We start from the raw sequence: 27,495 nt of genomic DNA on the forward strand, positions 1-27,495 counted from the left end.
TAAGCCTTGTTCAATACTGCTCTGATGGGGAAACTGAGGCCCAGACCCAGGCCTCCTCCCTCCTATCCCAGGGTCCTGTTGGGCACCGGTCAAGGAAGGCCACGAGCCCAGCAGCCAGTGGTGGCCGCCTGGCTAGAGAGGGCGCTGGGCACCCCCACCCCCTGCCCAGTCCTCATCTCAGGAACCCTGGCAAAGTCATGTGGGTGGAGGTGTTTCAGGGGTGGGAGGAGAATGTGGCCGCCTTCCCCGGCATAGGATGCATATTTTCTGCACCCGGGCTATATGGACCTGCCCTGGGAGCCCCCGAGGCCTGGCCCTGGCGCCCTGCCCCCGGCAGTGGTTGGGGGGAGGAGGAGGAGGAGTGGCCGGGAGGCCAGAGGGGCAGGAAATAGGAAACGCGGAGGGGCTGAGCAGAACCAGGGCTGGCGGGACCGTGCACGATGCTCCGAGTTTATTCACCACAGCTGGGGTGGGGGCCGGGTGGGTGAGGCACTGGACAGGGTGCTGGCCGTCCAGGGTGTGAGCCAGGCCGCGGTGGGGGTATGGGTGGGGGTGGGGGTGGGTCCCCCTTCAGTACCCCACGGCCTGGAGGCCGGGGAGAAGGCTGAGCAGCAGAGCAGTGGCCACTGTTGGGGCGTCGCCCTGGGGGCTACCCGCCCCGCGGCCCAGGGGGTCCTGCCAGGGTGGGAGGTTGCAGAGGGCCGACTGGCAGCAGGTCAGGGTCATCAGGGTCCCCTCCAGCGTCTTGGTGATGGGCTTACAGGCGTCCGTACACCACGCCGAGTAAGTGGTCAGAGGGCCGGACTCTGGGAGGGATGGAGTGGGGCGACGAAGGCGGCGCCGTCAGGCTGGACGGCTGGGCAGGGAGCAGGTCCTCCGGGGTGGGGTGCGCGGCCTTCCGGGTGGGGGTGGGGGTGGGGGTGGGGGACGGGCTCCTCCGCTGCTCACCCGTGTTCCCGTGGGAGATGACGGCTTTGCAGAAGCTGTGGCTGCGGACGCAGTTCTGAATTCGCCCGCAGCTCTCCCCGCTGTGCAGGGACTGGCACGAGTAGCACCGCAGCAGCGCTGGGGGCACGGGGGGGGGGGGGGGTGTCAGGCCCAGGCCCTCCTGCTCCCCTCCTCAGGACTGGCCTGTACCCCCTCCCCTCCCCTCCCAGCCCCTCCCCTCCCTACCCTGCCCGCCAGCCCGGAGCCTCGAGGCTGGGGGGGTCTCCCGTGCTGGGCCTCCCTGCGCCCCTCTCTGCCCCGGGAACTCCTGCTCAGCCTCCCTGCCCAGAAGCCGCCCCTGCTCTGGGCTCCGGGCTCTGGGTGGCAGCCAAGGGTCACAGCTGGTACGAGCCGTTAGGGCTCTTCTCTCCTCTCCTCTGCCCCCCCGCCCGCCAAGCCAGGGTCACAGGCGGAGGCTCGGTCGGTGTTGCCAAAGAGGGGTGGGCGCCTGAGCCCTGGGGGGGCGGGCACCTTGGCCCCTGCCGCCGGTGTTCACACTGGCCGCCTCCTCCTCTTCCTCGTCGTCGTCGTCGTCGTAGCCGTCCAGCCCAAAGTCTGTGTCGTCGTCCTCCTCCTCCTTGTCCTGCGCCCGCCCTGTGCGATGCCACACAGGGACGCCCGTAAACCCGCACGGCTGGCCGGGGGCCCAGTGCTGCGTCCCCGCCCGCCCTGCCCGACGCCCCCTCTGCCGCCTCCTCCCCACTCTGTCCTCTCCGTGGGCTCCCAGCTGGTGGCCCTGCCAATTCTGCCGGTCACTGGCTGTGGGGGCCTGTCCCTTCCAGCACCTGTCCCCCCCCGTAAACCCTGCTTGTTTGACAGAAGAGGACACTGAGGGGGGACAGGCAGGGAACCCTGAAGCCTGCCTTTCAAAGAGGTGGGGTCTGGGGACCTACGTCCACCTCCCTCTGGCCTCAGACTCCAGCCTCGCCCCCTTCTCCCCATGCCGCATCCTGCCCCCAGGCCGGGTGCCCCGAGGTCCCCGCACCGCACCGCACTGTCCCCTCTCGCCGCAGGGGTGGCCCCGCCTGGTACCTGGCCGCCCGCACAGCAGCAGGGCCAGCAGGACAGTCGGGAGCGCCGTCATCCCGCCGGGCGCTGCAGGGTCTGCGCGCTCCGGCTCTCGATCAGGCTCTGGATCTGTGGGAAGTGGGACAGAGGCCATCTCAGGGGCTTCCCGGAGGCCCCCCCAGCTCCAGCCTCAAACAATGGGCCTGACACTGACCCCAGTGCCAGGCAGCAGGCCAGGGACGGCCATTTCCCCCCTGACTTCAGGCCCCTGGGGGACAGGAAGCCATCGCGGGGGGCGTCCTGCCCCCCTGCACTCTCGGCCCGCCCAGCCTCTGCTGGGGGGGCGCGGCCGGCAAACCTGGCCCGGGGCTGGGCAGCACCGGCCAGCCCCCCGACCCCGGACCCGTGGGAACCAGGCCCTGGCTACGTGGTCACCAGACCTTGCCCTCCCGGACCCTCTGGTTGCACATCACTCACCCATCCCCTGAGATTCAGTCAGCCTCACCCACTGTCCAGGGCTGCATGAAATGAAATGAAAACACAGGGGGGTGTCGTACCTGTGCCTCTGCTGTCCCCTGTCCCCTGTCCCCTCATGAGCCCCTAACTCCTGCCTGGAAGGCTAGATCCCCATGGCTCATCCCCTCACCTGCTTACACGTCACCTCCCAGACTCCTTCCAGCCACCACCCATCCCCTGCCCTGTCCCCCCCACCTTGGGGTGCCCCTGCCCTGGGGAGCTCTCTCCATGCTGCTTGCTGGCTGGAGCAGGCGGTGGAGGGGTGAAGCTGCCTGCGAGCGAGTGCGCCCCGGGCCTGCCTTCCCGGCACCTTGGCCCCCACCAGCTCTCTCTCTGCGGGCACAGGCCTGAAGGGGTCCTGAGAGCCGCTTCCCCACACTGGGGGCAATGGGAAAGTGGGGCTGGGTTATCGGGGAGCCACCTCAGCGCCTGGCCCTCCCCTGGCTCCCCTGGGGCCACTGTCCCTGTCAGCAGGCAGGTGGACACTCTGTGCGGCCACCTGTAGCAGGGCTGAGGCCAGCTGGGCCCGGGGCCTGGCTCCTTCCCCCTGAGCCTGGGACTGCCCCCGGTCCCCTGGGCCTCAGGGTCGGCAGAGGATGTCTCGGCCCTGGGAGCGGTGCCCGTGGGCCTGTAGCACAGCGCCTGCCTCCGTCCCTCAGGACACTTCTCTGAAGTCTTGGCCTCCCCGAGGTGTTGTCCCTCCTCGAGTCCTCGGGAGCCAAGCCCTCTCGCTGTCCCCAGAGCCACCTCAGTTTCTTCTGAAGGAAGCTGCCCCCAGCCCATCCTCACACCGGGGCCGAGGTCACTCCCCAACCAGGGTCCCATCTGTTGGGCTCTGTACCCCCCGTCTTCATTCCTCAAGGGGAGGCTGTGCCCCCTGCCCCTGGGCTGTTCCCAGGAAGGCTCGGGGGGTTCCCCTGCCCCCGATGTCCCTGGTGTCCCCAGTGCCCCTGCCCCCCAACAGGCCAGCACTTGTGAGGAGCCTGCAGGGATCATAACAATCCCGCCTACTTCACTGATTAAAATGAACTGCTGTTGCTGCTCAGCAGCCCGAGGGGGCTGAAGGGGCTGTAGGGTTCAGGCCCAGCTACCCCCCCGCCCCCCATTCAGCCCCACCCCCCTGCAGGTGCTCCCCCTGCCCAGTCCAGGGTACGAGCGGGTCCAGTCCTGCCCATGCAGATGCAGCAGGTGGCCAGGGCTGGTGGCCCATGTGTGTGCACAAGGTCTGTCGAGGCTGGGGAAGCTTGGCCCCCTACCCGACACCCTGATGGCAGACACCTGCATCCCTGGGACCCCAGGTCGGGGTGTGTGTGCACCCACCCCTCTCCCCACCCAGGCTTCTTCAGACGTTCTGGTCCAAAAACATGCCTGGTAGGGGCCCCTCCCTGATCCCAGGCTTCTGGGGCAAGGGTGCCTCCTACAGACCCTCAACGCAGGGACTTGGCTCCCCAGACACTCCCAGGGTCAGGGCTCTGGGCTGGTGGCCCCACGGGCAGCTGAGGCCTGTGTTAGAGCCCACATGTTGACTGGCCTGGGCCCTGGGCTCAGAGCCCTCGTCCCTTAGCCAAGCCCACATCCAGAGGCAGCCCTGGGGCCCCAGACCCCTGCCCGCAGAGCCCTGCACAGTGTGGACCTGGCCCTGCCCCTTCCGCCCAGCTTGGCCGGCCTGGCTCTAGGGGCCGGCCTTGTGGATGTTGCTGGTCTGGGGCTCCCCCGCCCCCCAGGCCTGCTGTCCTCCAGCCGAGAGAAGCCCACGGGTCACCGTGCTCTCCCTGGCAGCAGCAGCCTTGGCTCAGACCTCAGTGTCACCGTGGTCAGGGCATGCCGGCCGGCCGTACAGGGTATGCTCTTGGCCTGGCAGAGGAGATGGGGGGTGTGGGCCCTGCTTTCCTCGGGGGGACGGTGCTGCTCTGTCTCGAGCTCTGAGTCCCTATTCTGTACCTCCTCAGCCTCCCCATGTTGAATCAGACCCAGACCCGGAGAAGGGTGAACAATGTTTCTGACGGAAGAGCGAAGGTCTAGCAGCTGTGTGGACAGGAGGGGCACCTGGCTGGCTGCTGCGCACAGGCATGGGGGAATGGGGCTTTGGGGGGCCGTGTGGGCTGCAGCTGCCCGGGGAGGAGCTCCCCACCCTCTCTGCAGCTAATGCTCTCAGTCCCCGGGAGCAGAGGAGTAGGCTTCCTTCTTGGAGCAGAGGCCAGAGCCTGTCACCCCGGCCGGCAGGGGGCCGTGAGGGGTCTCTCCCGGGGGGTCTCTCTCTCTCGTCCAGGCAGGCCGCTCCTGGGGTTTGTAAAGGGGCACAAGCCCCCTTCTTCCCAGGAACCCAGGCCTGAGAAACAAGCAGCCGTGGGGCCGGCCCGGGGACAGGCCACACCAGGAGCCTGTGAGCCGACTCTCCGGGTCTCAGAAGCTCAGCCATTGGTTCCCTCGGGCTTGCAGTCGTTCATTCGGTCAGCCTGTGCCCCCGACCCCCCTGGCACACATCTGCACCCCAGTTGTCTCTAGTCCTTGGCCCCCCGGACCCCCCATATCAACCCCGGGACTCCCAGCTCCCCATTCCCTGCGAGCCCCACGTGGAGGGCCCCAGGGGTCCCTGGTGTCTGGCACCAGCTCTGCAGGGCTGCCCACGGCCCCTGGCGGCTCCTGTCAGTGCTCCCGTTGCCCCGCCTTCCCCACCATCCACCTCCGGAACTTTCTATCGTTCCAGACCAACACTCTGCCCAGGAAACACTAGCTCCCTTCGCAGCCCCAGGCAGCACCGTCTCCCTGCGGTCTCTGAACCTGGTGACTCGCAGCCTCGTGGAAGTGAAACCGGGAATGTGTGTCCTCTTGTCACTGGCATATCTCGCTCGGCGTCATGCCTTCAGGTGCACCCGGGTCGGAGCGTGGGGCAGATTTCCCCTCCTCTTTAACGCTGATAATACTCCATTTGATGGATCCACTGCATTTTGTAGTGGAAGTGCTGGGACCCTGGCTCGCTCTGGCTGTGGTGACTCGTTGTGCGGACCTGACCCAGGACCCCGTCAGGCCCCTGGCTTCGCTTCCTGGGGGGGCAGTCGGGGTGCGGCTGCTGGGGCAGACGGCGAGCTGTGGCTAACTGGTTCTTCTCCTCCCACGTGTAAGCACGCCCGGGGGTCTCCTGAAACCGCACTGAGCACAGGCCTCCGTCAGAGCATCCCGCCCACCGGCCGCCCTGCTGCTCCTGGGGCGCTGGAGGGACCCCGGGCACTGCCTCCCTGAGACCTGCTCCCCACCCCCCACCCCTGCGGAGGGGCTCCTTGGTGGCCCCCAGACGCCTGGGGTGCCAGTGCATTACATTGGGGCTCCCTTGGGAAAATCCACGGTCAGGGGCACATAGAGCATGTTGTTTATGTTGTCTCGGTAGAAATCAATCTCCCTCACGCTGACATGTTAGAAAAACTGAAAAGAGGGATCCCTGGGTGGCTCAGCGGTTTGGCACCTGCCTTTGGCCCAGGGTGTGATCCTGGAGTCATACGATCGGGTCCCGCTTTGGGCTCCCTGCATGGAGCCTGCTTCTCCCTCTGCCTGTGTCTCTGCCTCTCTCTCTGTGTCTCTCATGAATAAATGAATAAAATGTTAAAAAAAGAAAGAAAGAAAGAAAGAAAGAAAGAAAGAAAGAGAGAAAGAAAGAGAAAGAAAGAAAGAAAGAGAGAGAGAAAGAAAGAGAAAGAAAGAAAGAAAGAGAGAGAGAAAGAAAGAGAAAGAAAGAAAGAAAGAGAAAGAAAGAAAGAAAGAGAGAAAGAAAGAGAAAGAAAGAAAGAAAGAGAGAGAGAAAGAAAGAGAAAGAAGAAAGAAAGAAAGAAAGAAAGAAAGAAAGAAAGAAAGAAAGAAAGAAAGAAAGAAAGAAAGAAAGAAAAGAAAGAAAGAAAGAAGAAAAACTGAAAAGAATGTGGCAGGGCTTCTCTGCAGCCACATGAAGGCACGAAGAAGCTCTTTGTGTCCTGAGTCAGGAAAGTATCACCTGCACACAGCAGGCGCTGCGGAGCACGCGCACGTGCTACTGTTTGGATGAAGGGGGAGGAACAGGAGGCCGTGCAGGACTCCCAGCACCCTGCACCCAGGTCTCCCAGCTGCCGTCTTCCATTCGAGTTACCCCCCTGGGCCTGTGCACCGCCTGCAAAGGAAGGAGTGTGTGTGTGCGTGTGCAAGCCCTGGGGGCCTGGAAGACAGACACTGATGGCGGAGCTTCAGGTAGGGGTCTGCACGTGGCGGGGGTCACGGAGCCAGGGAAGCCCCAGGTTGAGCACAAGCCCCCTCCCTGGGCTCCAGGCTGGGGCCAGACCGCAGGTCTCGCGGGTTGCCCAGCTCCTCCCAGCAGCAGAGCAGCTGCACTGCCCCCAGGGGGGGTGACCGGGCCCGGAGAGGTCCCACGTGGATTCGTGGCAGCCGCGGTGGCAGGTCTTCACCTGCACGGTGTGCAAATTAATAAAAGGAGCCCCCCCGAGAGTGGAGCCTGGAGGCCAGCAGGGGTGCCTCAGCCCTACTTCTCTCCTCAACTGCAGGCCCAGCACCGAGAGGTGCACCCCACGGGCAGTGAGTGCTGAACCACCCCCACACAGGGAGGAGTCCTCCTCCCAAACCCCACGAGAAACTGTCACGGCTCAGCTGATGAGGGGCCACTACGCTTCCCGCCAGCCCACCCCTCTCCCTATGGAAGAGTCTCCCCTGCTTTGTTCTGTGGAGGTGCCTCCTGCTGACCCCTAATAACTGGTGGTTTTATTTTTAAGTGTTAAATACAATTCGATAGAGTCAATGTGAAGATCTCGCTGGCTTGATTAAGTGATGCATGATTCAGGCACCATCCCATCGTCTAGCAAGTAGAGGGAAGCGGGGAGAAGTTGTGCACGACGGAGGGTTCTTGCAGGAAGGAGGGTGAGGTGGGAAAGTTGTAAGCTATTAGCCTTAAAAAACAAGGTTTTATCTGAAACCTGTTTGTATAATTAGAGGCCGACCACAGGTGCCCTTTCCTGTTTGGACTTTACCGCAGTCTGGCTTGGGAGGTCCATCCACATTGTGGAGCTTAGACGTCCTTCTTTTTTTTTTTTTTTTTTTTTAAGATTTTATTTATTTATTCATGAGAGACACAGAGAGAGAGAGAGGCAGAGACACAGGCAGAGGGAGAAGCAGGCTCCCTGTGGGCAGCCCGATGTGGGACTCGATCCTGGGACCCCAGGATCATGTCCTGGGCCGAAGACAGACACTCAACCACTGAGCCACCCAGGAGTCCCGATGTCCTTCGTTTCATTTCAGTGCTGGACACTGCTGTGTCCTGGGAACACATCATGGTTTTTATATCCACCCTACAGCTGCTGAGCTGCGGGCAGCTTTTGGTTTTTGTCTGTGAACATTCTTGCACATGTCTTTTTGTCACATGAAAAAGATTCTGATAAAATGTTCATACAGCTAAGTGTGCAAACATTCAGTGTACATGTTGATGAAAACACATGTATATACAGTAACAACCACTCATACCAAAACACAGAGCATTCTAGAACCCAGAAGCCTCCCTCAGTCAGTGTCCAGCCCTGAAGGTAACCACTGCTCTGACCCTGAATACTATATGTTGGTTCTGTTTCCAAACTTTGTGTAAATGGCCTCGTACAGTATCAGCTGCTTCGTGTCTGACCACTTCCACCCACCCTGGGGCCACGTGTGTCCGAGGTTTGTCCACACGCATTTTTGTTGCCAGGGGGTGTTACGCGGTGCGGGAACTCCAGGCTGGTGTTTGATCTAATGCGGGTGCACTGGGCTTGTTTCCAGTCTGGGGTTTTTATGAAGCAGGCTGTTCTGCGCACACGGCACACGTGCTTTGGTGTAGACAAGCCCTCATGTCCACTGAGTGAACACGGGGCTGAGACTTGCAGGTGCCAGCTGTGGTATGGGACTGCTATTCACCCCCCACCACTGCCGCAGGATTCTCACCCACTGTCTCCACTGCTGCTGTAGTTCTCACCTATTGTCTCCACTGATGTCATAGGAGTTCTTAGCCACTGTCTCCACCACTGCTGTAGGATTCTCACCCACTGTCTCCACTGGGTTGTAGGAGTTCTTAGCCACTGTCTCCACTGGGTTGTAGGAGTTCTTACCCACTGTCTCCACTGGGTTGTAGGAGTTCTTACCCACTGTCTCCACTGGGTTGTAGGAGTTCTTAGCCACTGTCTCCGCCACTGATGTAGGAGTTCTTACCCACTGTCTCCGCTGGTGTTGTAGGAGTTCTTACCCATTGTCTCCACCCATATTGTAGGAATTTTTACCACTGTCTCCACCCCATGTTGTAGGATTCTTACCCATTGCTGTAAGAGTTGTAGGAGTTCTGGTGTTGTAGGAGCTCTTACTCACTGTCTCCACCTGTGCTGTAGGAGTTCTTACTCTTGTCTCCACTGATGTAGGAACAATCTTACCCACTGTCTCCACTGGTGCTATAGGAGTTCTTACCCACTGTCTCCACCCATGTTGTAGGAGTTCTTATTCATTGTCGCCACTGGTGTTGTAGGGACGATCTTACCCACTGTGTCCACTGGTGCTGTAGGAGAGCTCCAGTTGCTCCACAACTTTACCAACACTCGTATTGTCAATTTTTAAACTTGTAGCCATTCCAGGGGGTGTAGTAGTGCTTCACCGTGCTTTTAACATCTTGTGTGTGGAAACTGATAAGCAGATTCCAAAATTTATATGAGACCAACCATATATTGGAGTCCTCCCAACTCTCCAACTTTGCCTGCTTGTTTCTTTGTCACCCAGGGTGGCCTCGGCTTTGACTGAGGTTTGACCTTGACCAAGGTCAAATCCTCAGGGTCTCAGCAATCACAAGGCATCATGCACTCGGGAGACTGGCTGTTTAGAGGGTTGGTCTGCAGATCTGCTGTGTCTGAATTTCCATTCCTCTTGTCTTTATTATTTCCCTAGTTCTCTAGAGTTTAAACAAGATGGTTTCTGTGATTTATCCGGCTCTTCTGGAGTCAGTGGGAGCATTAGCCACTGCAATGAGTTTACCTTGAGAAGGAAGTCAGCCATCAGGGAAGCAAGTGGGTGGTGTGGTGCTCATTGCCAATGTCCAGTCAGAACGATGCTGGTGTGCATGACCTCTAGGGCAAGGTTGGGGGTGCAGTTCCATGCCAGGAGCTGGGGGTGTAGAGAGGCATCATGTAAGTGTTTATGAAGCTAGGCATTCTACCAAGATTTCTACCTGCACCTGCTCACTTAGTGCAGGTACTGACCCTGTGCACGTTTCCCATCTTCACATGGGAAAGCCAAGGGGAGCAGGCTCAAGGTCACACAGCTGGTAAGCAGCACCACTGGGACCTGAACACTGGTCCTTCTACATCAGTTTTATAAAATGTAAAGGTTCTTTTGATGGTGGGACACAGGAGGGTGACACTGGGAAAGATGGAAGTTAGATCTCTGTGACTTATAGGGGCACCAGCAGGGGCTGTGCCAGCCAGGAGGCTGCAGGAGTGGCTACTGAATGGCCATCAGGGCTGCATAGCTGGGTTTTACACGATCCCTGCAGACTGGCTTGTTTAATAATTTTGGCATCTCTAGGCACAGCGGCTGATCCTGGTTGTCTGGTACCCAGCCCTGGGACCAGAGTCTGAAGTGTGGAAGCCTGATGAGAGATGTGGTTGGGAAGTGCCCATGAGAGGGAACTGACAGCCGGGACTCAACACTGGGTCAAAACTGCATAATAAACATTATTACAGCTGAGCGGGGCCCTGGGATCAAGCTCTTCTGTGCCCCATGTTCCTGTTTTCCCATGGCTGGTCCCAGAATCCCCTTTCTGGTGTCTGGGACTCTGTGTGCTAACTTTAAAGAAAACAGATTCAGTTAGTGACAGAAGTTTAGGTAACTTGTTTTTTTACTTTCCTCATGCAGTCGAGGAGATGCACGGGGACAGGGTCCAGCCCTGCTCCACATGTAAACATTTCGTTATGAAAATCTCCAAGAGTCACAGTAGTAGAGCATTGTGGTATTGTGATTTGTAACAAGAAATACCGACAGGCACACCTTGTTTTATTGGGCTTTGTAGATACTGTGTTTTTGTTTTTGTTTTTTACAAATGAGTTTGTGGCAACCTTGCCAGCAAGTCTATCCACACTTTCTCCGACAGCATTTGCTCACTTTGTGATTCTGTGTCATATTTTGGTATTGCAAGTAGGCCAGTTAATAATCCTACGATAACCCCTCGTGCTCCAGGGAAAGGAGAAGTCACGTATCTCATTTAGGTCAAAAGCTAGAAATGACCAAGCTTAGTGAGAAGGCATGTGGAAAGCCCAGACGGGTGGAGAGCCAGCCCTCTTACACCACACGGCCACACTGTGAGCACACAGGAGACGTTCTTGAAGGGAATCACAAGTGCTTCTCTAGTGAACACACGAATGATAAGAAAACCAGCCTTATTGCCGATAGGAAGAAAGTCTTCCTGGTCTGGATAGAAGATCACACCAGGCACAGCATTTCCTTGAACCCAAGCCTAACCCAGAGCAGGGCCCTCACTCTCTTCAATTCCAGGAGGGCTGGGAGAGATGAGGAGCCTGCAGGGGAAAGCTGTAAGCTAGCAGAGGTTCTCGAGGTTGAAGGAGAGACGTGAGAAGTCGTCTCCAAACAGGCAGGTACAAGACAAACCAGCAGTGCTGACATCGGAGCTGCAGCCAGTTCTCCAGAAGATCAGGCTCAGATAATTACTGAAGGTGCTGCACTAAGCAACAGATTATGTACTGGAAGGAGGTGCCGTCTAGGACCGGCGTGGCTGGAGAGGAGAAGTCACTGCCTGGCTTTAAAGCTGCCGCTACAAGCCGACTCCCTTGTTAGGGGCTAACGCAGCTGGTGACCCCTCAGGGAAGCCAGTGCTCACTGACCATTCTGAAAGTCCTAGAGCGCTCGGGAGTCCTGCTCAATCTACTCTGCCTAAGCTCTGTCAGTGGAACAAGAAAGCCGCGATGGGTGTCATCTGTTTACAGCGTGGATTACTGAAATTTTTAAAAGATTTTACTTATTTATTCATGAGACACACACATACACGCAGAGGCAGAGACACAGGCAGAGGGAGAAGCAGGCTCCATGCAGGGAGCCAGACACGGGACTCGATCCCAGGACTCTGGGGTCATGACCTGAACCAAAGGCAGATGCTCAACCCCAGAGCCCCCCAGGCGTCCCTCTATTTTTGTTTTTGTTAGGACGTCAGTTCTGGTCAGGGTGTCGTTTGGGCTGAGTTCTCATCTGTTCAGGGTGCTCGTGCTTGACAGGTTGGCACATTATTTTACTCGTGGTTCCTCCCAGGATTCAATGTGTTTTTCTGAGTCTGATGCCTGGTCATGTTAGCCACTGGACACGGGCCTGGGGTCCCCCGGGCTGGCCGTGGACAGTGCCTCCTGAATGCGTATGTCAGAGCCAACTGCCCAACAGGGAGGAGGGTGCACCGCAGTGTCCCTGTGGGGCGGCCCCATGTGACTTAGGGTGTCTGCCCACAGCGATGAGCTGAGGGACTCACCCTCTCTGGCACAAGGTGCATCCCAGGGTGAGACTGGGGTGGGGACCCCAGAGGGGGCGGGCTAGGCCCCAATCCCAGAGTTGATGCAACTGTCCACACACTCCTGTTCTGGGGCCTGGGGCCTGAGTGCGAGAGGAGGCTGGCAGGTCCAAGAGGCCGAAAAAAGGACTGTGATTGGAGCTGAGGTGGTGGGTTCAGCCCTGCAGCCCTGTGGGCCCCGCAGGGGACTTTGGACTTTATCTTGACAACAGTCGGGAGCCCCCAAAATGTTTAAACAGGGATATTTGCCGAAGCCACTCTGGCCTCCCCTAGAGAATGGGTCGGCGTGGGTGGGAGTGGGTACAAGGAGCCCAGGTGAGGCCCGGGTAGGGGTCCAGGTGAGGGATGCCTGGGTCCCCACCAGGTGAGGCCTGGGGAGGATGACAGATGGATGGAGAGCTCCTAGAATACCGCTGGGCCAGCAGGCAGATGGAGCTGGCTCAGTCTCCCCTCTAGTCTTTGGGGACAAGCGGCCTGACTCTGTGCATGTGTTTGCATGTGTGTGTGCTTGCACATATGCGTGCAGGGTTCTTCGGAGGGTCTCCTACGGTCTCCTGCCCTCCCCACACCCCTCTTGGACCACCTCGTTCAGGGAGCAAGAATCTTCAACATCAATTGTCCCTCCACTGAACCCCCCGGGAGCTTCAGGGGGGCCTGAGGCCCTGCGGCCAGGCCTGTGTGCTGGCTTCCTGCACGGTGGGCAGGGGAGTGGAGAGCAAGGGACACGCTCCTCTGCCTGGGGTCCCTGCTGGGGTCCCTACATGGACCCCGGGGGAGCTCAGTGCCAGTTCCTCCCAGGGGGCAGGGCAGGGAAAGGTCAGGCCTCGTGGGGGGACGCCGTGGGAAAGCCAGGGGGCAGGGCTGCAGCGGAGGTGGGGGCAGAGGAGCCGGAGGGCTCTGAGAGTGGCCCGCCCTCTCCCCATGCCAAGTGGGTGTCGCTCTGGTAGGGGACTGGAGGCCGTGTTAAGCGGGCAGAGCTGGCTGGCTGGGGTCGTGCCCTGGGGGCGGCCCTGCGGGTCCCGGGGGGCCTGGGAGGAGCCCCCCCACCCCGAGCTGGAGCCCCGCTTCTCTCCCACGCAGAGGCTCTGCTGCCTGCCCTCCTTCCGACGCCCCTCACCCCAGCCGGGACCTGGCCGGGACCTCACTCTGCTGTCTGTCCGGCCTGGAGGCGTCCCTGGGTCCTCGGGGCCTGAGCACGACATGGAGGCCCTCCCCGCACCCCTGCCACGGGCCCCGGCCAGGGCTGGGAAGCGCCTCACCTCACGCGGCGCCTCGGACCCTGAGTCTTTCCCGCCGCAAATCACAGCCGTGGGGCCTGAAAACCGCAAAGACGCACCAAGTCTTTCCTGCTCCTTCGGGCACCTGGTGGCTCCAGGCGGTGGGCGGCCCGTGGCCACAGCCCTCCCGCGTACGTGTCACCCTTCCCGTGTGTTTGTGCCTCAAATCTCTCCTTTCCTGGCCAAGGGCGCCAGGTGCTGGGGGCAGGGCCCACCCTAAATCCGGGGGGACCTCATCTCCAGGTCCTTAAGTTACTCTCCTCCACAAAAGACCTTCTTCCCACAGAAGGTCACATTCTCGGGGTCAGGTTTTGACATCTTTTTGGGGCCACAATTCAGCCCAGCACACAGCATGCCCCCACTCTTCTGGGCGGCCCCTGGGGTCAGCAGCCTTTTCCCTCCCTGAGGCTGGATGGCCTCGGGAAAGGCTTGACGTGTGGCACACGTGTCCCTGCCGCCCCTTGGCGGAGAGGCTGGCCCTCCCCATGAGGCAGGGCAGTCTTTGGGGAACTGCAGCCACGTCGCCCACCGTGGCGGGCTGGGAGGGCTCTGACAGGGTTGGCTAAAACACAAGGCGGCTCTGGGAGCCTGTCTCAGGCAGGACCCCAGCCTCGGCCCCTCCTGCGGGGCCTGGCCCAGTCGCCTGTCCTGCTGCCTCTGTGGCCTTAGGGGCTCCGGTGCCTCCTGACGCTGTCCCTGGTCCTGAGCCCCTGGGAGCCGCCTCTGCTGTGGGACGGCCCACCGGCATCACCCTGGCCCTGAGGGTAAGCTGGGGATTGGGCTGCCTGGCAGGGGGAGCGCCTCGGCTCCTCCCCAGGATCCGGGGGCTGGGAGGGCCGGCTGGGAGGACAGAGATCAGAGCCGGGTCCCCAGCTCCAGAGGGCAGGGCCAGTGGCACAGGGACTCCTCCGTGCTCGAGGCTTCTTCCAAGAAAGCCCTCTCTAATCAGCTGCTAATCAGGACCCATTATTATTCTTTGTTTGCAAAGATCCTGATAGGGTGAGGCTGACCCACATGCACTGGGAGGAAGCTGAGCAGCTTGGAAACTGGGTTAGGAACCAGCATCTCCCTGGCAACCAAGCCCACCCAGCTCGGGAGGGCGAGGGCGCCGGCTGTGCTCTCTGGGGAGCGGCCCAGAGCCCCACCCCAGGCCTTGGCGCCAGCCTCCCGAGCACCAGTCCTCAGACGCCCACATCCGCTCCCTCACGTCATGCCCACGTCAGGCCCTACCCACCCGTGCTATCCTTTGCTACATTTCAACTTACCCCAAAATTCAGGGGCTTAAGACAATACGGTTCGTGCTCCCGGGTGGGTGTCTGAGGGCCAGGAATCCAGGCCCGGCCTCGCTGGGCCCTCAGGCTGCTGCTGTCCGCTGTCGTCAGGGCTGTGGTCTCATCCGAGGGGGCTCTGGGGGGGCGGTCAGCATCCAGCCCCCTTGGGGGGTCGTTGGGGGGCCTCACTCCCTCCGCAGGGCAGCTGGCTTCCCCAGGGTGAGCGGTCCAGGAGTGGGAGGGAGCCTGCGTCAGTCTTGTTATAATCCTGTCTCACAGTGACGTCCGTCCCTCTGTCCCTCTGTCCCCTCTTCACTAGAGCAAATGGCTGAGTACAGCCCATGCCCCAGGGCAGTGCCCCAGGACAGGACAGTGGGGTCCTCTTCCCTCCCCCTCCCCCGCTTCCTGCCCCTCCCTTCTCCTCCCTCCCCTTAAATCACTTGGCTCCTCTCCGGAACACTCCTGCTCTCCCATCTCTGGGAGCTCCTGGCAGCCCCATCCCCCAGGCCCTGGCTCAGTGTCTCCTTCCAAGGCCTTGTCCCCGCCCCCGATGGCTCCCAGAACTGCTCCCAGGGCTCCACAGCCACCTTTCTGTCTGCCCAGTCATCCCCGCCTCCACGGGGCAGGGGCCCCACTGCCTCTGGCGCAGCAGGAACCGATGACCGTGTTGGGTGCTGACCTCCCAGGGCCTGGGCCAGACGCCCAGTGAGCACTCCCCGGCGGCATCGTGTGCGATCCCTGCCACACTTCCAGACGGTGACCAGCACTGCCCCACCCGCAGACGAGGGACCAAGGCTCAGGAGAGCACACGGCCTGCCCAGAGCCCAGAGCCCAGAGCCACACACGCTGGCCGTGGTCGCCTGCCATCTGCGCCCTGGGCCTGGCACTCCCTGCTGCTCTGCTCTGCCTCCTAGAAAGGTCCCCGGCCAGGCCAGCTACAGTGACACGGTGACACGGTGACACATGTGCCGCCCATGAGAGTACAGAGCTCTGTGTGGTGTCGGGAGCCAGAGGGCTCACCCCCCGGGACCGAAGTCTCAGCGAGTGAGTGAGCGTGTGTGTGCCAGTGCAGGAGAGGCAGTGGAAAGGCATCGGTGTGCACACGAGTGTCGTGCGTTGCGTGTGTGTGCATGTGTGCACGAGTGCAGGCAGCGGGGGAGCTGTGAGGAGCCCTGAGTGCACCTGCCTTCCCTGCCACAGCCTGGGCCCCCCGGGAGCCGTTTCCCATCCTGGACCCTGGGGCCCCGAGGGCTTCTTGCAGCTGTTTCCTCAGTGCAGCTGCACCTAGGAGCTTCCCAGGTGTGGGAAGGGGTTCTTTGGAGCAGACCTGAGCATCCAGAAAGTCCAGGTGTCTTTGAGGAGACTCTACATGCTGAGATTTGGCCTTGGGCACGACAACCACAGAGCCCTGGCACAGGGGACAGGGTCACCCAGCTGCTCCGTGCCGGGGCGGGGGCGGGGGCAGGCTCCCAGAGACGCAGTGTCTTTGGAGGAGGGGATGGGAGGACCTATGATTGGTCCAGGGCCACCGGAGGGTCAGTCTCGGGAAGGTGCCCAGAACCGTTTACGGCAAAAAGAAAGGGCGGGGTGGGAGGGCCTCGGTGTCCCCAGTGTGAGGTGTCGGGATGGGTGTTCCAGGTGAGGAGCGAGCAAGGGCTGAGAGGAAGGAAAGCGCAGGAGCAGGGCCTTCTGAGGCTTTGCTGGTGCACCTGCCCCTGCAGGAATGTTCCTCTGATCGCCTGGACCCTTGGCACGGGGAGGGTGCAGAGGAGGGTGGCAGGTGGCGCCATGCAGGTGCTGGATGCTGGTGGCAGAAACGCCCCTAGGACGCCAGCCTGGAAGGGGCCGATTGTGCCACGGTGAGGGGGGATGACCACCCCTGTGCGAGACGCAGACGCAGATCTGGGCAGGGGTGGGGGCGCGTGGGGTGCATTTCAGCTGTGAGGAGGGCTGAGGAGGAACGGGAGGGGGAGGGTGGCGTGGGGCCGAGGAGTCTCCCAAAGCTGGGAGGACACTGGGGCTTTGCTGGGAGTCCCGCGGGTACAGCGGGGGCACAGGGGGGACTTGGAGGTGTGAGGCATAGCCGGGGGTGGCTGGTTTCGCAGAACAGTGGCACCAGAGCGGGGAAGGGCCCTTGCTGGGACTTGAGCCAAATGGTACCGGTTGCCTCGAGAGGAGGACAGATGGACACACAGCTCCTGGACTCAGGGTTGCTGGGAGTCGGGCAACAGGCCGTGCGGTGAGGCGCTCATCCACCCGAGGAACGCCAGGCGCTGTGGGGGGACTTGGCGTGACCTCAGGGGCTTGGGGCGGCCCTGCCCTCCCCCCACCTTCTCACCTGGTGATCCCACCTGCTCCCTTGGGACCAGCTGGACCACGTTCACATCCCCACCCCAGACCTTCCTCTGAGCCCCGTGGGAACCTGAAGGGCGTCCTGCCCTGGGCCCACCTGCTTCCCCAGCCAGAGCCGAGGGGAGCATCCTGGCCCCACCAGGTCTTGGGAACCCGTACCCCTGCTCCGTGTCTGTGCCGCCCCTCTGTCTGAGCCACCATCCTCACTGGCCCCCTCGTTCTGATCTAGAATCTTCCAGGCCACGCTCAACTCAGCAGCCAGAGGGATCGGATCGTCCAAAGTGTCAGCTGATGTGTGTGCCCGGCCTCAGCCCTTCCCGGCCCTGCTCCTGCCACAGCACTGACCACTGCACTCGAAGCCGTCCCAGCTCCCTTTCAGGAGGGCTGGGGCGTCGGGGGAAAGGGACAGAGCCCCGGGGAGCTTGGGCCCAGCAGCCCTTACTTCCCAGGCGTAAGTCGCGCTCTGTAATGGCCAGGGTTCTCCAGGGAAGCAGGACCAGTGGGATGTGTATATTTATACAGACAGATTTATTTTGAGGAGTTGGCTCATGTGCGTCAACTTGGAGTCTGGCAAGTCCCAAATCTGCAGGACAGGCCAACAGGCAGGAGAGTCAGGAAGAGCCAGTGTTTCAGTTCAAGTTCAGAGGCCATCCACGGGCGGAATTCCCTCTTGCTCGGAGGAAGTCAGTTTTTTTGTTCTATTCGGGCCTTCAACTGATTTGACGAGGCCCACCCACACCGCGGAGAGCAATTTGTGTCACTCGAAGTCTACTGATACAAATGTTCATCTCGTCTAAAGACAGCCTCACGGCAACACGCACAACGATGTTTGACGAGATATCTGGGCTCAATGAACCAGCCAAGCGGACACGCAACTGACCATCCCACTCACGGATGGGTATCGTTCGACCTGTAGCTCGGAGACTTCCCAGCTAGTACACTGAGGTGCTTGGGACACGGTCCACGATCCGTAACAGGATTCCAAAGCCACGGAGGGTCCCTCCGGTCCCCCCGGGTCCCTGGTTGCCAGACACACTGACCTTCTTTCCGTGCCCAGTCTTTGCACAAGTAGGATGCCCACGGGAGACGCTGCACCCCAGCCCTTCTGCTGGTCCCGTGGAAACTTTCCCTGCATCCTCAACGTCTGAGCACGACCTAGAGCTCCCTGTGAGCCGCGCCGCGTCTCAGACAGCGCAAGGGGCTCAGGACCCTGAGACTCAGTCCTGCTGCCCACCCCACATGCTGTCGCTCCTGGTTCAGTCTTCCAACTTCACAGAGCTCCTGCTGTCCTAGACGACGAGGCTGACTCAGTTTCCCCCTTGTAAGCCAGCGTCTTGCACATGGTTCCTTCTTGTAGCTGGCCCTTCCTTCTGGGGTATTTTTTCCTCCTATAGTACATTCTTTAAAAGTTCCTGCTAGGGGGATTCCTGGGTGGCTCAGTGGTTTAGCACCTGCCATGGGCCCAGGGCGGGATCCTGGAGACACGGGATCGAGTCCTGCATGGAGCCTGCTTCCCCCCCAGCCCGTGTCTCTGCCCCCCTCTCTCTCTCCCTCTGTGTCTCTCATGAATAAATAAATAAAATCTTTAAAAAATAATAAAAAAATAAAAGTTCTTGCTAGCGGCAAACTCTCTCAACGTCTCCAAAATTTTATCTGAAAAAAATTTGTCTGAGCTGTTAACTATCTGAACATTTTATTTTGCACTTTTTTTTTTTGGAAAACAGTGTGAAAAGTTCTCAGTGGACCGTTACTGTCCTTTGAGCACCTTACAGGGACTCACCTCACCGTCTTGGCGTCCACTGCTGCTCGAGTCCCTGCTGCCAGCCTAGCTGCTGTTTCTTTTTGTTTTTTTTAAGGATTGTATATATTTATTCCTGAGAGACACACACAGAGAGAGGCAGGGACACAGGCAGAGGGAGAAGCAGGCTCCTCGCAGGGAGCCCGATGCTCTTTCACCAGTTCTTTTCCTCTTTTTAAGAGAGAGAGAGAGAGAGAGAGATACGTGAGCCGCAGGGGCAGAGGGGGCGGGAGAGACACTCAAGCAGGCTCCCCCCTGAGTGCACAGCCCGACGGGGGCCCATCGGAGCTGAAATCCAGAGTCAGATGCTTGACCCCTGAGCCACCAGGCCCCCCGTCACCGGCTCTGAGGCAGGGGGTCTTCAAACGCCGGCTCTCTCTCCTCTGCGCTGCCTGCCGTGTCCCCCGTCTCCTTCCGTGTCCCCCTCCGCGCCCCTCGCACCACGTTCTTGATCATTTCTGTGGACTCACATTCCAGTTCGCAAACTCCTTCCTCGCTTGTGCCTATGCCGCCTCCTGCATTTGCTGTTTGTTGTTTTTTACACGACAGCTTTACTGAAACGTAACTTGCCTGCTGTAAAATTCACCCTTTTAAGGTTTCTAATTCAGGGGGTTTTAGTACATCCACGTGTTGCATGACTTCCATCACTTGAAAAGCAACCCCTTGACCGTTAGCTGGGAGCCCTGGTTCCTTCCTCCCGCCAGCGGAGGCAACCACATGTCTACTTTCTCTCTTTTTTGGATTTTTCCACTCTGGGCGTCTCATACAAATGAAACCACACCATGTACGTTTTTCAAAAGGGTTTTATTTTCATTTAGCATTAATCAAAGTTTCTGATGACCTTTTAATTTCAGTGAAAAGCTTCCCGTTTCCAGAGGCTCTCCATTTTTCAGCTAAGCACGGTCAGTTTTGATATTCCTTGTTCTTTCCCTTAATATACCCTAAACCCACAAGGCAGGTTAATTTTATATTCTATATTTAACACTTTCAGATTAGAAAATTTGTGGAGACTTAAACCTGTTCCTCCTCGTTGCTTCTGTGGCGTCCTTGGAGGCCTCTTTCTTTGGATGTTTGCTGATTTTGACTTTGAACTCACATTGGAATGGAACCCTCCGGTACTGCAGGCTCCCAGGTGGGGTTGCCCGTCTGTGTCCTTTGCCTCTTATCCCCCGGAGCCCCGGCGGGGCGGGCACGAGGCTCACAGGTTCTGAGGCCAAGCTGCTCCAGTTCCAACCCGGGCTGTGTCACCTGCTCAGTGTGTGACCTTGGGCAGGGAGCTCAAGCTCTGTGCTTTGGTCTCCTCCTTATAAGGTGGGGATGTCAATAATACTTCGCAGCAGGGGGGTGGTGAGGCTGTGAGGACACAGCACCTGCGTCTGGAACAGAAGACACACTAGGTGCTCCGCCGACAGTACGACGACACCTCACAAGGGCACATCTGTGATAATCGTTTGTGTAAAGCAAGACTGGGGAAGGGGGCAGAAGCCTCCCCACCGCGCCGGCCCAGGCCCAGGGCAGCGGCTGCTCACGGGGCTCCTCCGTGAGTGCTTGCGGCCGGAGGAAGGCAGGGCAGAAAGGAACGACCCCAACCCTTGCACGGCAGCCGGGGCTTAGTGCTCAGCAGACATGGATCCAGGCACGGGGACAGCAAGGACAAGGGCGCAGGGCTTGACAGCTTTGTGGGGCGGGAAGGCGAGAGACGAAGCTGAGCAACGCGCCGAGCCGGCGGAGGGCCTTGAACGCCGCGGCCAGCACTCGGGACTCGGCCCTGGAAGGCGGGCGCCGTTGGGGCCCGCAGGGGGTGGGAGGCCCGGACCACGGCGCTGGGGGGGCTCCAGGTACGCGCGCCGCGGCCGAGGCCCTGCGCCAACCACCTTGGCGCCTCCCCCCCTCCCCGCGTCCCCGCACGTTCCGTCGCTTCCTTTCGCAGTAAACGTTCTTCCGAGCAATTCCGAGGGGACGTCGGCCGGGCGGAGGGGGAAGGGCGGCCGCGGGGCGGGCGGGGCGCGCGGGGCGGGCGGGGCGCGCGGGAGGGCGGCGGGCACCCGAGGGGCGGACGCGCGGCCCGGGCGCGGGCTGTCGAGGGGCGCGCACCGCCCGGGACCGCGACCCGCCGCGCCCCGCCGCGCCCCGCCCCGCCCGCGCCTCTGCCGCCGCCCCCGCCCCCGCGCGCCCCCGCCCCGGCTCCGCTCCGCCCCTCGCGCGGGGTCCGCGTCTGCGGCTGCGTTCCCCGAAAGACGAGGCTGCGCCCGGGTTCCGGTCCGCAGGGAGACCGAAGGGCCCGCTCCCCGCGCCTCCCGCAGCCCTGCGCCCCCGGGATGTGAGTGCGCCCCGGCCGAGGCCCGCGCCCCACGCCCCGACCCGCGGTGAGCGCCCGGGCGCGCGCAGGAGGCGGGGGGGGGGGTGGGCGGCGCGGGGTTCCCGGGCCCCCAGCCCAGGGGTGGCGGGGGGGGGGGGGCCGCGGCGGCGCCCCTCCCCCACCGGCAGGTACCGCGCGCTCGCACCTGGCCGTGCCCCTTTCTCTCCGGACGCGCCTCCCGCTCCCCAGGGAGGAGGAGACGCGCCCCCCCGACCCGCACCCACAGGTGCCAGGAGCGGCTTGGGGCCGTTCGAGCTGTCACCCCGCCCGAGGCGGCGGACCTCTCCCCGGAGGGAGGCGGTGATGTGGGCGCTGTGGGGAGGGGCTGGGGGAGGGGCCTCGCCATCCCGGGGGCCGCGGGGGGGGCTCCTGACCGCGGCGTCTCCTTGCCAGGCCCGCGCCCCAGGACCTGCGCCCGCCAGCCCGCGCCCTCCGAGCCCGCCTGGAGCATGCTGCCCGCCGCCGTGAAGGGCCTCGGCCTGGTGCTGCTGGCCGCCCTGCTGTGCTCGGCGCCCGGTGAGTCTGGGGGCGGCCCGCGGGGCTGCGGGGCCACCGGCCTCGGACGGGGCCGGCACATGCACACCTGCGCCCGGACCCCGGCGACCCCGGCCGCCTCGCGCCCGTCGCCTTCACTCGCGACGCTCCAGCCCCCGCCCAGGCCACGTGGGGCCCTCCTGGCTCCAAAGGGCACCGAGCGAGCCAGCGATTTCCAGCGACTTCCCTCGGGGGCTCCCAGCACCGCCGGTCCTGCGGGGCGCCCCTTCCCTCCCTGGCTTCTGGAGCCCCAGCTGGACTCCCATCAAGTCCTGCCTGGTCCTTTCTAGCTTGGAACCACCTGAACTCTGCAGGAGGGGTGGGGGGTGGGGGTGTGCCGGAGAGCACCGCGGGTGTGAGCTGCGTGGCTGGCATGTGTGTGCGTGTGGTGTGCGTGGGGCCACAGAGGGTGCCGGGGCTCCCAGGGTTCCAGCGGTGGGATCCTCCCCCCAAACCACCTGGAAGGCACAGAGGTTCTCCCAAGGCCTGACCTCCAGGTGCCAGTCTGGCCTGGTCACTCCTGGCCAGGGGCCTGGTTGTCCTAGCAGTGCCTGCAGCAGGCGGGTGGGAGGGGGCAAGACGGACGGCTGGCCCCCAGTTCCTCTGGTCACGTGCATCCTTGTGCCCTGCCCAGCTCATGGCTTGTGGTGCCAGGACTGCACACTGACCACCAACTCAAGCCATTGCACCCCAAAGCAGTGCCAGCCGTCGGACACAGTGTGTGCCAGCGTCCGGATCACCGATCCCAGTAGCAGTGAGTCAGGACCTGGGCCTGGGTGGGGAGAGGTGGGGGGTGTGTCTGAGCCCTTCTGTCCTTGGCCAAGAGCACAGGTCTGTGTGCAGGACACTGCCCTGCTGTGTGAAGGTGAGCAGGTGCCTGTCCTGCCTCGGCCCCTGTGTGGCCCTTTCCATATAGTTGAGACGGCGTGGGTGGGTTGGAAAACACAGCTCTGCTGTTCAGGGGTCCCGAGCTGGGTCCTGGGCTGGGCCCTGAGGCCGAGAGGGCTCCAGTGTGGGTCCCGCCGGCTCAGCTCTGCTACCTCTTCCCCAGGCAGGAAGGACCATTCCGTGAACAAGATGTGTGCCTCGTCCTGTGACTTCGTTAAGCGGCACTTCTTCTCAGACTACCTGATGGGCTTCATTAACTCGGGGATCTTAAAAGTGGACGTGGACTGTTGCGGGGGAGACTTGTGCAACGGCGGCCCGGGGGCGGGGGGCAGCCCCTGGGCCCTGGCTGGGGGGCTCCTGCTCAGCCTGGGGCCTGCCGTCCTCGGGGCTGGGCCCTGAGGCCCTCCCCCCCACCCCCCGCCCCAGCAGGGCTCCGAGCTCACTGGCCCTGGCCCCTCCCTGAGACGTGAGGCCTCCCTCTCTCCACCAGCTCTGAGTCCCGGCCAGTAGGACGCCTCCAGGGAACCCGGTGTCTGCAGGAGGCCCCAGGGGAGCAGGCTGGGGGCTGGGACCCCCAGGTCTCTGAGGGGAAGCCAGACAGAGCCAGGCCGAGCCTAACAGCTTGGCTGCGAGGGCATCTTCCGCGGAGAAATAAACTCACTTTTGGTGCAGACCCGGGTCTGAGCCTGGGTGTGGGGTGGGGCTCTGAGGAAGCCCAGGCTGCGGGCTGGAGGTGCGGGGTGCTGGGACTGGGGGTTTGTGGGTGTGCAGAGCTGCCTGGGGTGCCTCGGACCTGGCAGGTGGTGGGGAGGCAGAGGGGGTTAGAGTGGACGGAATCATGGGGCCGGGATAGGAGGTGAGGCCGTGCACACAGACAGCAGACGTGCAGACATGCACCCTTGCACACGCACAGATCCACATGCTCGCTCCTGCAGACTCCACCTGTGTGGACACTGAAACACGGACGTCACAGCAGCTCCTGAACTCGCGTGCCCCCACACGAGCACATCTGTGTGCACACTACTCTTGGCCCTCGGTGTCCTGCACTTTCAGGGGCACACATGCACCCACACCTTGCATGTCCTGCTCTCACCTGCTCGTTCGTACAGCCTTGGGGTGATCAGACTCGGGGGCCAGCTCCCAGAGTGTTGGGAGCGCTCTTGTGCTCAGACTCTGCCTCTTAACGGGATTCCCCTGCCTCCCCCGCACAAGGGTGCCTCCTTGGTGGGCCCTGGAGACGGGCCCTATGGGGTAGCGCAGAGGGACTGGGTGCTTCGGGTGGGGGAGGCAGGGGAGGACACACAGGTAAATCTTAGGGTGCCCCTCTGGCCTCTCCTGCTCCAGCGGTGGGTCTCTGGAGTTGTCCCTACGGCCCTGGGTGCAGCCCAGTCGCCACACTCCGCAGCCACGTGGGGTCTCTGGCCCAGGCTCGCAGTGAGGTCAGCAGCCCCTCCAGGCCTCTCTGGGGTCTGGTCTTTGGCCAGCTCTTCCTCGTCCTCCTGTGGCTGACCCAGACCGTGGTGGCTCCTGGGTCCTGGAGTCCTGGGCAAGGCCAGTGGCTTCGCTGAAAAGCCGGCCTTGGCGTACCCACTGGGGCTCCTCTGCTGGCACCCGGGGTGAACAGAGAGGAGAGGGGTCGCTGGAGACCGCGTCCTCTCCCCGCGGGTGGAAACGGCCGGGGACTTGTCCCCCCTGACATTTCAAGTTTGCTCTGCGATTTACCCCGTCGCCGCCCCGCCCCGACCTCTGTAAAGTGCACTGCCCACCGCTTGTGTCCACCGTTAGGGGAGCGTAGGGACCGGGCACTGTCACCTAGGGCAAGGGTGAAGAGCGGCTTGAAGATTCAGAGGCGGGAAGCTGGTGCCAGTGAGGATGCGGCGCAGTGGAGGCCCCGGGGGTCCCTGAGGACGAGGGGCCGCCCACGGGCACCAGCTTCAAACCAACTTCTAGGTCCCCCCGTGTGTGCTGAATTTATTATTTGAGAGAAACGTATAAAAAAACCCGGGAGCTCTCCCAGCCGTGGGATCGAGGTGAAGGGGGCCCGGGGGGCCGCGAGGCCGGGAGAGCCTGCCCTGACCTCCGCGCTCTGCTCCCCAGCTGCCCCGTCTCCCCCGACGCGCGGTCATTGGCGGCGGCGCCCCACCGTGCGTGCGGCCTGCGGGGTCCGGCTGGCGCACGGACGGTGCGAATAAACCGTGTGCCGCTGGGTTATTTCCCCGAAGCAGCCGCCAAGGGCATCCTTCCCGGTCCACACGGACCTTTTGTTTTTCAGCGTCTGCTTGTTATTCCCCTGAGCGAGCCAACCGCGCTCTTCCTAACCACCTCTCACCTGAGGGCACAGGGGTCCCCCTGCGTCTCTGGTCACACGCTGCCGTGACCACCCTCATCCTCATGTCCTTATGGGCTCAAGTGCTTCTCCGTCTCCGGCGGGCTCGGGGAGCGTGCGGCTGAGCCAGGAGAATGTCACCTCGGCAGGAGCAGATGTCCCCGAAGGACGGCCGCGGCCGGTCCCTCCCCGGCTCCCCCCCGGCTTCGCTGTGGGCGTCCCCCGCACGCGGGGGCTTCCGTCAACCTGGCACACAAGGGTGGAACCTTCTCCTGACCTCCACTGGAAAACGTAGCGTGAGATCGGACATTGCACGAGTGTGTCACGACTAGGAGTGTGTCTTCTGTAATTGCAGGTCCCACCCTTGGGTCGCGTTGCCGTCGTGGCTTTTGTCTTTTCTTGCAGATGCGAGCGAGGCTTCCCGGGCCCGTGCTTGCCACGCAGCTTCGTGCTTGACGTTTCCCTGGTACGTACGTGCGCGTCCTCAAGTCCGCGGGCTTGAGTCCCAGTTTCTTTTATCATTTCTGGGTTTCAGATCTTAGGAGAACCTCCCCTGCCCTTATCTTAGGAAACAGTCTTGTATTCTAATGCGGTTACAGATGTGGCTACGACCTCAGGTGTCCGGTCCACCCGCAGCCCGTTCGCCACGTGGGCAGGTGTCAGAATCTCTTTGTGCCATTCATGACGTCACCCGCCCTTCCTGGTGACTCCAAGATCCGCCTTGGAAACAGAGCGCCCCGCGCGCGAGGCTGCGTGTGCCCCCGGGTCGTGCCTCCAGCAGCGTCCCTGCAGGTTCGCCAGCCGGTGAGGCCGCCCCCCGCGCGTCTGTACAAGCTGACCGCCACTTCTTGAGGTTTATTCTGACAGATGGATGTTGGAATCCATTTGTCCAGTTGCAGAATAACACCGGGCGTGTTGACCGCCATTCCACGCATCTGGGTGTGGCGCTGGGGACGGAGGCTGGCTCCGCCGTGCCAGGGCTTCCCACGCGACAGCACCGCGCACCTCCCGGTCCGCCCGGGGCCCTGATCGCGCCCCGTGCCATCTCGTCTCCCTCCTGCGGGGCCTGTACTTCCGTGGGCGTCTCAGTGCTGGGTCACGTGTGGTTTTGCTGGTTGTAATTGGGACTTTCTCCTTTTCTTTAAATGAAAGTGGGGTCATGAGGTGATGCTTTTTGTTTTCTTCGTGCCCTTCCCTCCAGGAGCACCCACCCCCACCTGGCCTTCACCTAAGCAGGATGGGGTGGGGGGCAGACAAGCCGCGGGACCTGTGGGTCACTGGCCTCCACGTCTGCAGGGCCCCACCCACGGTGCACCCGCCTCTCTGAGACAGGGGTGCGTCTGCAGAGAAGCCGGTGGACACTTCAGGACAGGGAGGGGGAGAGGGCCCGTCCTCAAACCAGGCAGACGTGCCCCTGGCTGAGAGGGCAGGGGGCTGGAAGCGGGATGGGGTGGGCCTGGAGCGAGGCTCCCGGGGCAGAATGTCCGCGTGGTAGCGGCTGGCGGTGTGTGGAGAGGGGGCTGCCCACGCCTGGCACCTCCATGCTGCACGCGGCCTGGGCACGAGGGGCCGGGCGAGGCCGCGGGGACCGAGTGAGACGGTCTCGGCACAGCCTGTGTGGGCCCCGGGTCGGTGCAGGGTCGGGGTGTCAGAGGTGAGGCGGTGGGTCCCTCAGGGCTCGCAGCCCTGGGGCTGTGCTCCCATGTGTCAGGGCGCCAGCCCCGCGGCCCCAGAGCCCAAGGAGGGCTTTCGGGGGGTCTCTGCTGCCAGGGCCATGGGGGGCCGCCCCGGGCGCCAGAGAGCAGCCTCTCGCCCCCCCTCGGCCCTTCTCGGTGGGGCCCCCGGCAGAAGCAGTCACCTAGGGACACCCAGGGGCTGGGAGGCTGCCGAGTGGCTCCTGAACTCCAGAAAAGGGGCTCACAGCCCCGCGGGTGCAGAGGGTGTTGGGATGACATGGGGCAGCCGTGGGAGCACAGGCGCGGAAGCGCTACCGTCCAGCCCCGCGCCCCGTGAATTCCCTTGTCGGCACCACCTCCTAGATTTTCAGGCTTTACAAGCCAGTGGGGACAGCTCCAGCCTGCTTTCCCGGTACTTTAGGGCTTATTCTGGTTGTTTCTGTCACGTTAGCTGGGCCCCGCGAGGTGCCGAGCGGTGACCCGGGCCCCGGGCGTGTCTGTGTTCGCGAGGGTGTTCCCTGCGGCACCTTGAATCGACGCCGGGTCTTGGAGTTGAAAATGGGTCTTTATTCACTTACCCCTTTCACTTATTCACATTTCCATTAGATTTTTTTCATGACGAACGGCTGATGAGTTTGAGAGAAATACCCTTTCACCACGTGCTGATCCTCGACGTAGCCCCTCGTTTAATTACTAGTTGCTGCAGCGGGTTCTCTTGTGCCGTCTCCTGGTGGTGACCAACCCGGTGGGTCGAGGCGTGTCCCGCAGCGCCACCAGACCCCGGGGCCGCTGTTGGGTCAGCACAGGCGCGTCAGAGGACTCGGGCATCCGCTTCACGGTGACATGGGTCTCTGGTCCTTCGGTGTCCTCCCTGGAGGTGAGCTCGGGATTGTGGCGGCCTCACAGGGGGTTGGGCACCCCCTGGAGTAGTCTGGCCCTTGGGGGGTCTGGAGGGC

At 61.9% G+C, this 27,495-nt stretch overlaps 2 protein-coding genes across 3 annotated transcripts; one reads left to right on the forward strand and one right to left on the reverse strand.

Moving 5' to 3' along the window:
* Positions 1–436: 436 nt before the first annotated feature.
* On the reverse strand, positions 437–2,141 carry GPIHBP1 (glycosylphosphatidylinositol anchored high density lipoprotein binding protein 1). Its single transcript, XM_041769233.1, has 4 exons — positions 2,020–2,141; positions 1,459–1,581; positions 949–1,065; positions 437–806 (listed from the first exon to the last, which is right to left on the reverse strand). Exons 1-4 carry the CDS (start codon positions 2,069–2,071, stop codon positions 571–573), a joined length of 528 nt encoding a protein of 175 aa, XP_041625167.1. The 5' UTR covers positions 2,072–2,141; the 3' UTR covers positions 437–570.
* Positions 2,142–20,144: 18,003 nt separating this feature from the next.
* LY6H (lymphocyte antigen 6 family member H) lies at positions 20,145–23,208 on the forward strand. Of its 2 annotated transcripts, none has more exons than XM_041769367.1 (4): positions 20,145–20,296; positions 21,509–21,631; positions 22,284–22,403; positions 22,701–23,208. In XM_041769367.1, exons 2-4 carry the CDS (start codon positions 21,565–21,567, stop codon positions 22,934–22,936), a joined length of 423 nt encoding a protein of 140 aa, XP_041625301.1. In that variant the 5' UTR covers positions 20,145–20,296; positions 21,509–21,564; the 3' UTR covers positions 22,937–23,208. The 2 variants fall into 2 exon arrangements, with proteins under 2 accessions (XP_041625301.1, XP_041625300.1); XM_041769366.1 differs by lacking the exon at positions 20,145–20,296 and adding an exon at positions 20,871–21,122.
* The last annotated feature ends 4,287 nt before the right edge of the window (positions 23,209–27,495 follow it).

Source organism: Vulpes lagopus, chromosome 9, assembly GCF_018345385.1.
Source record: "Vulpes lagopus strain Blue_001 chromosome 9, ASM1834538v1, whole genome shotgun sequence".
Lineage (NCBI taxonomy): Eukaryota > Metazoa > Chordata > Mammalia > Carnivora > Canidae > Vulpes > Vulpes lagopus.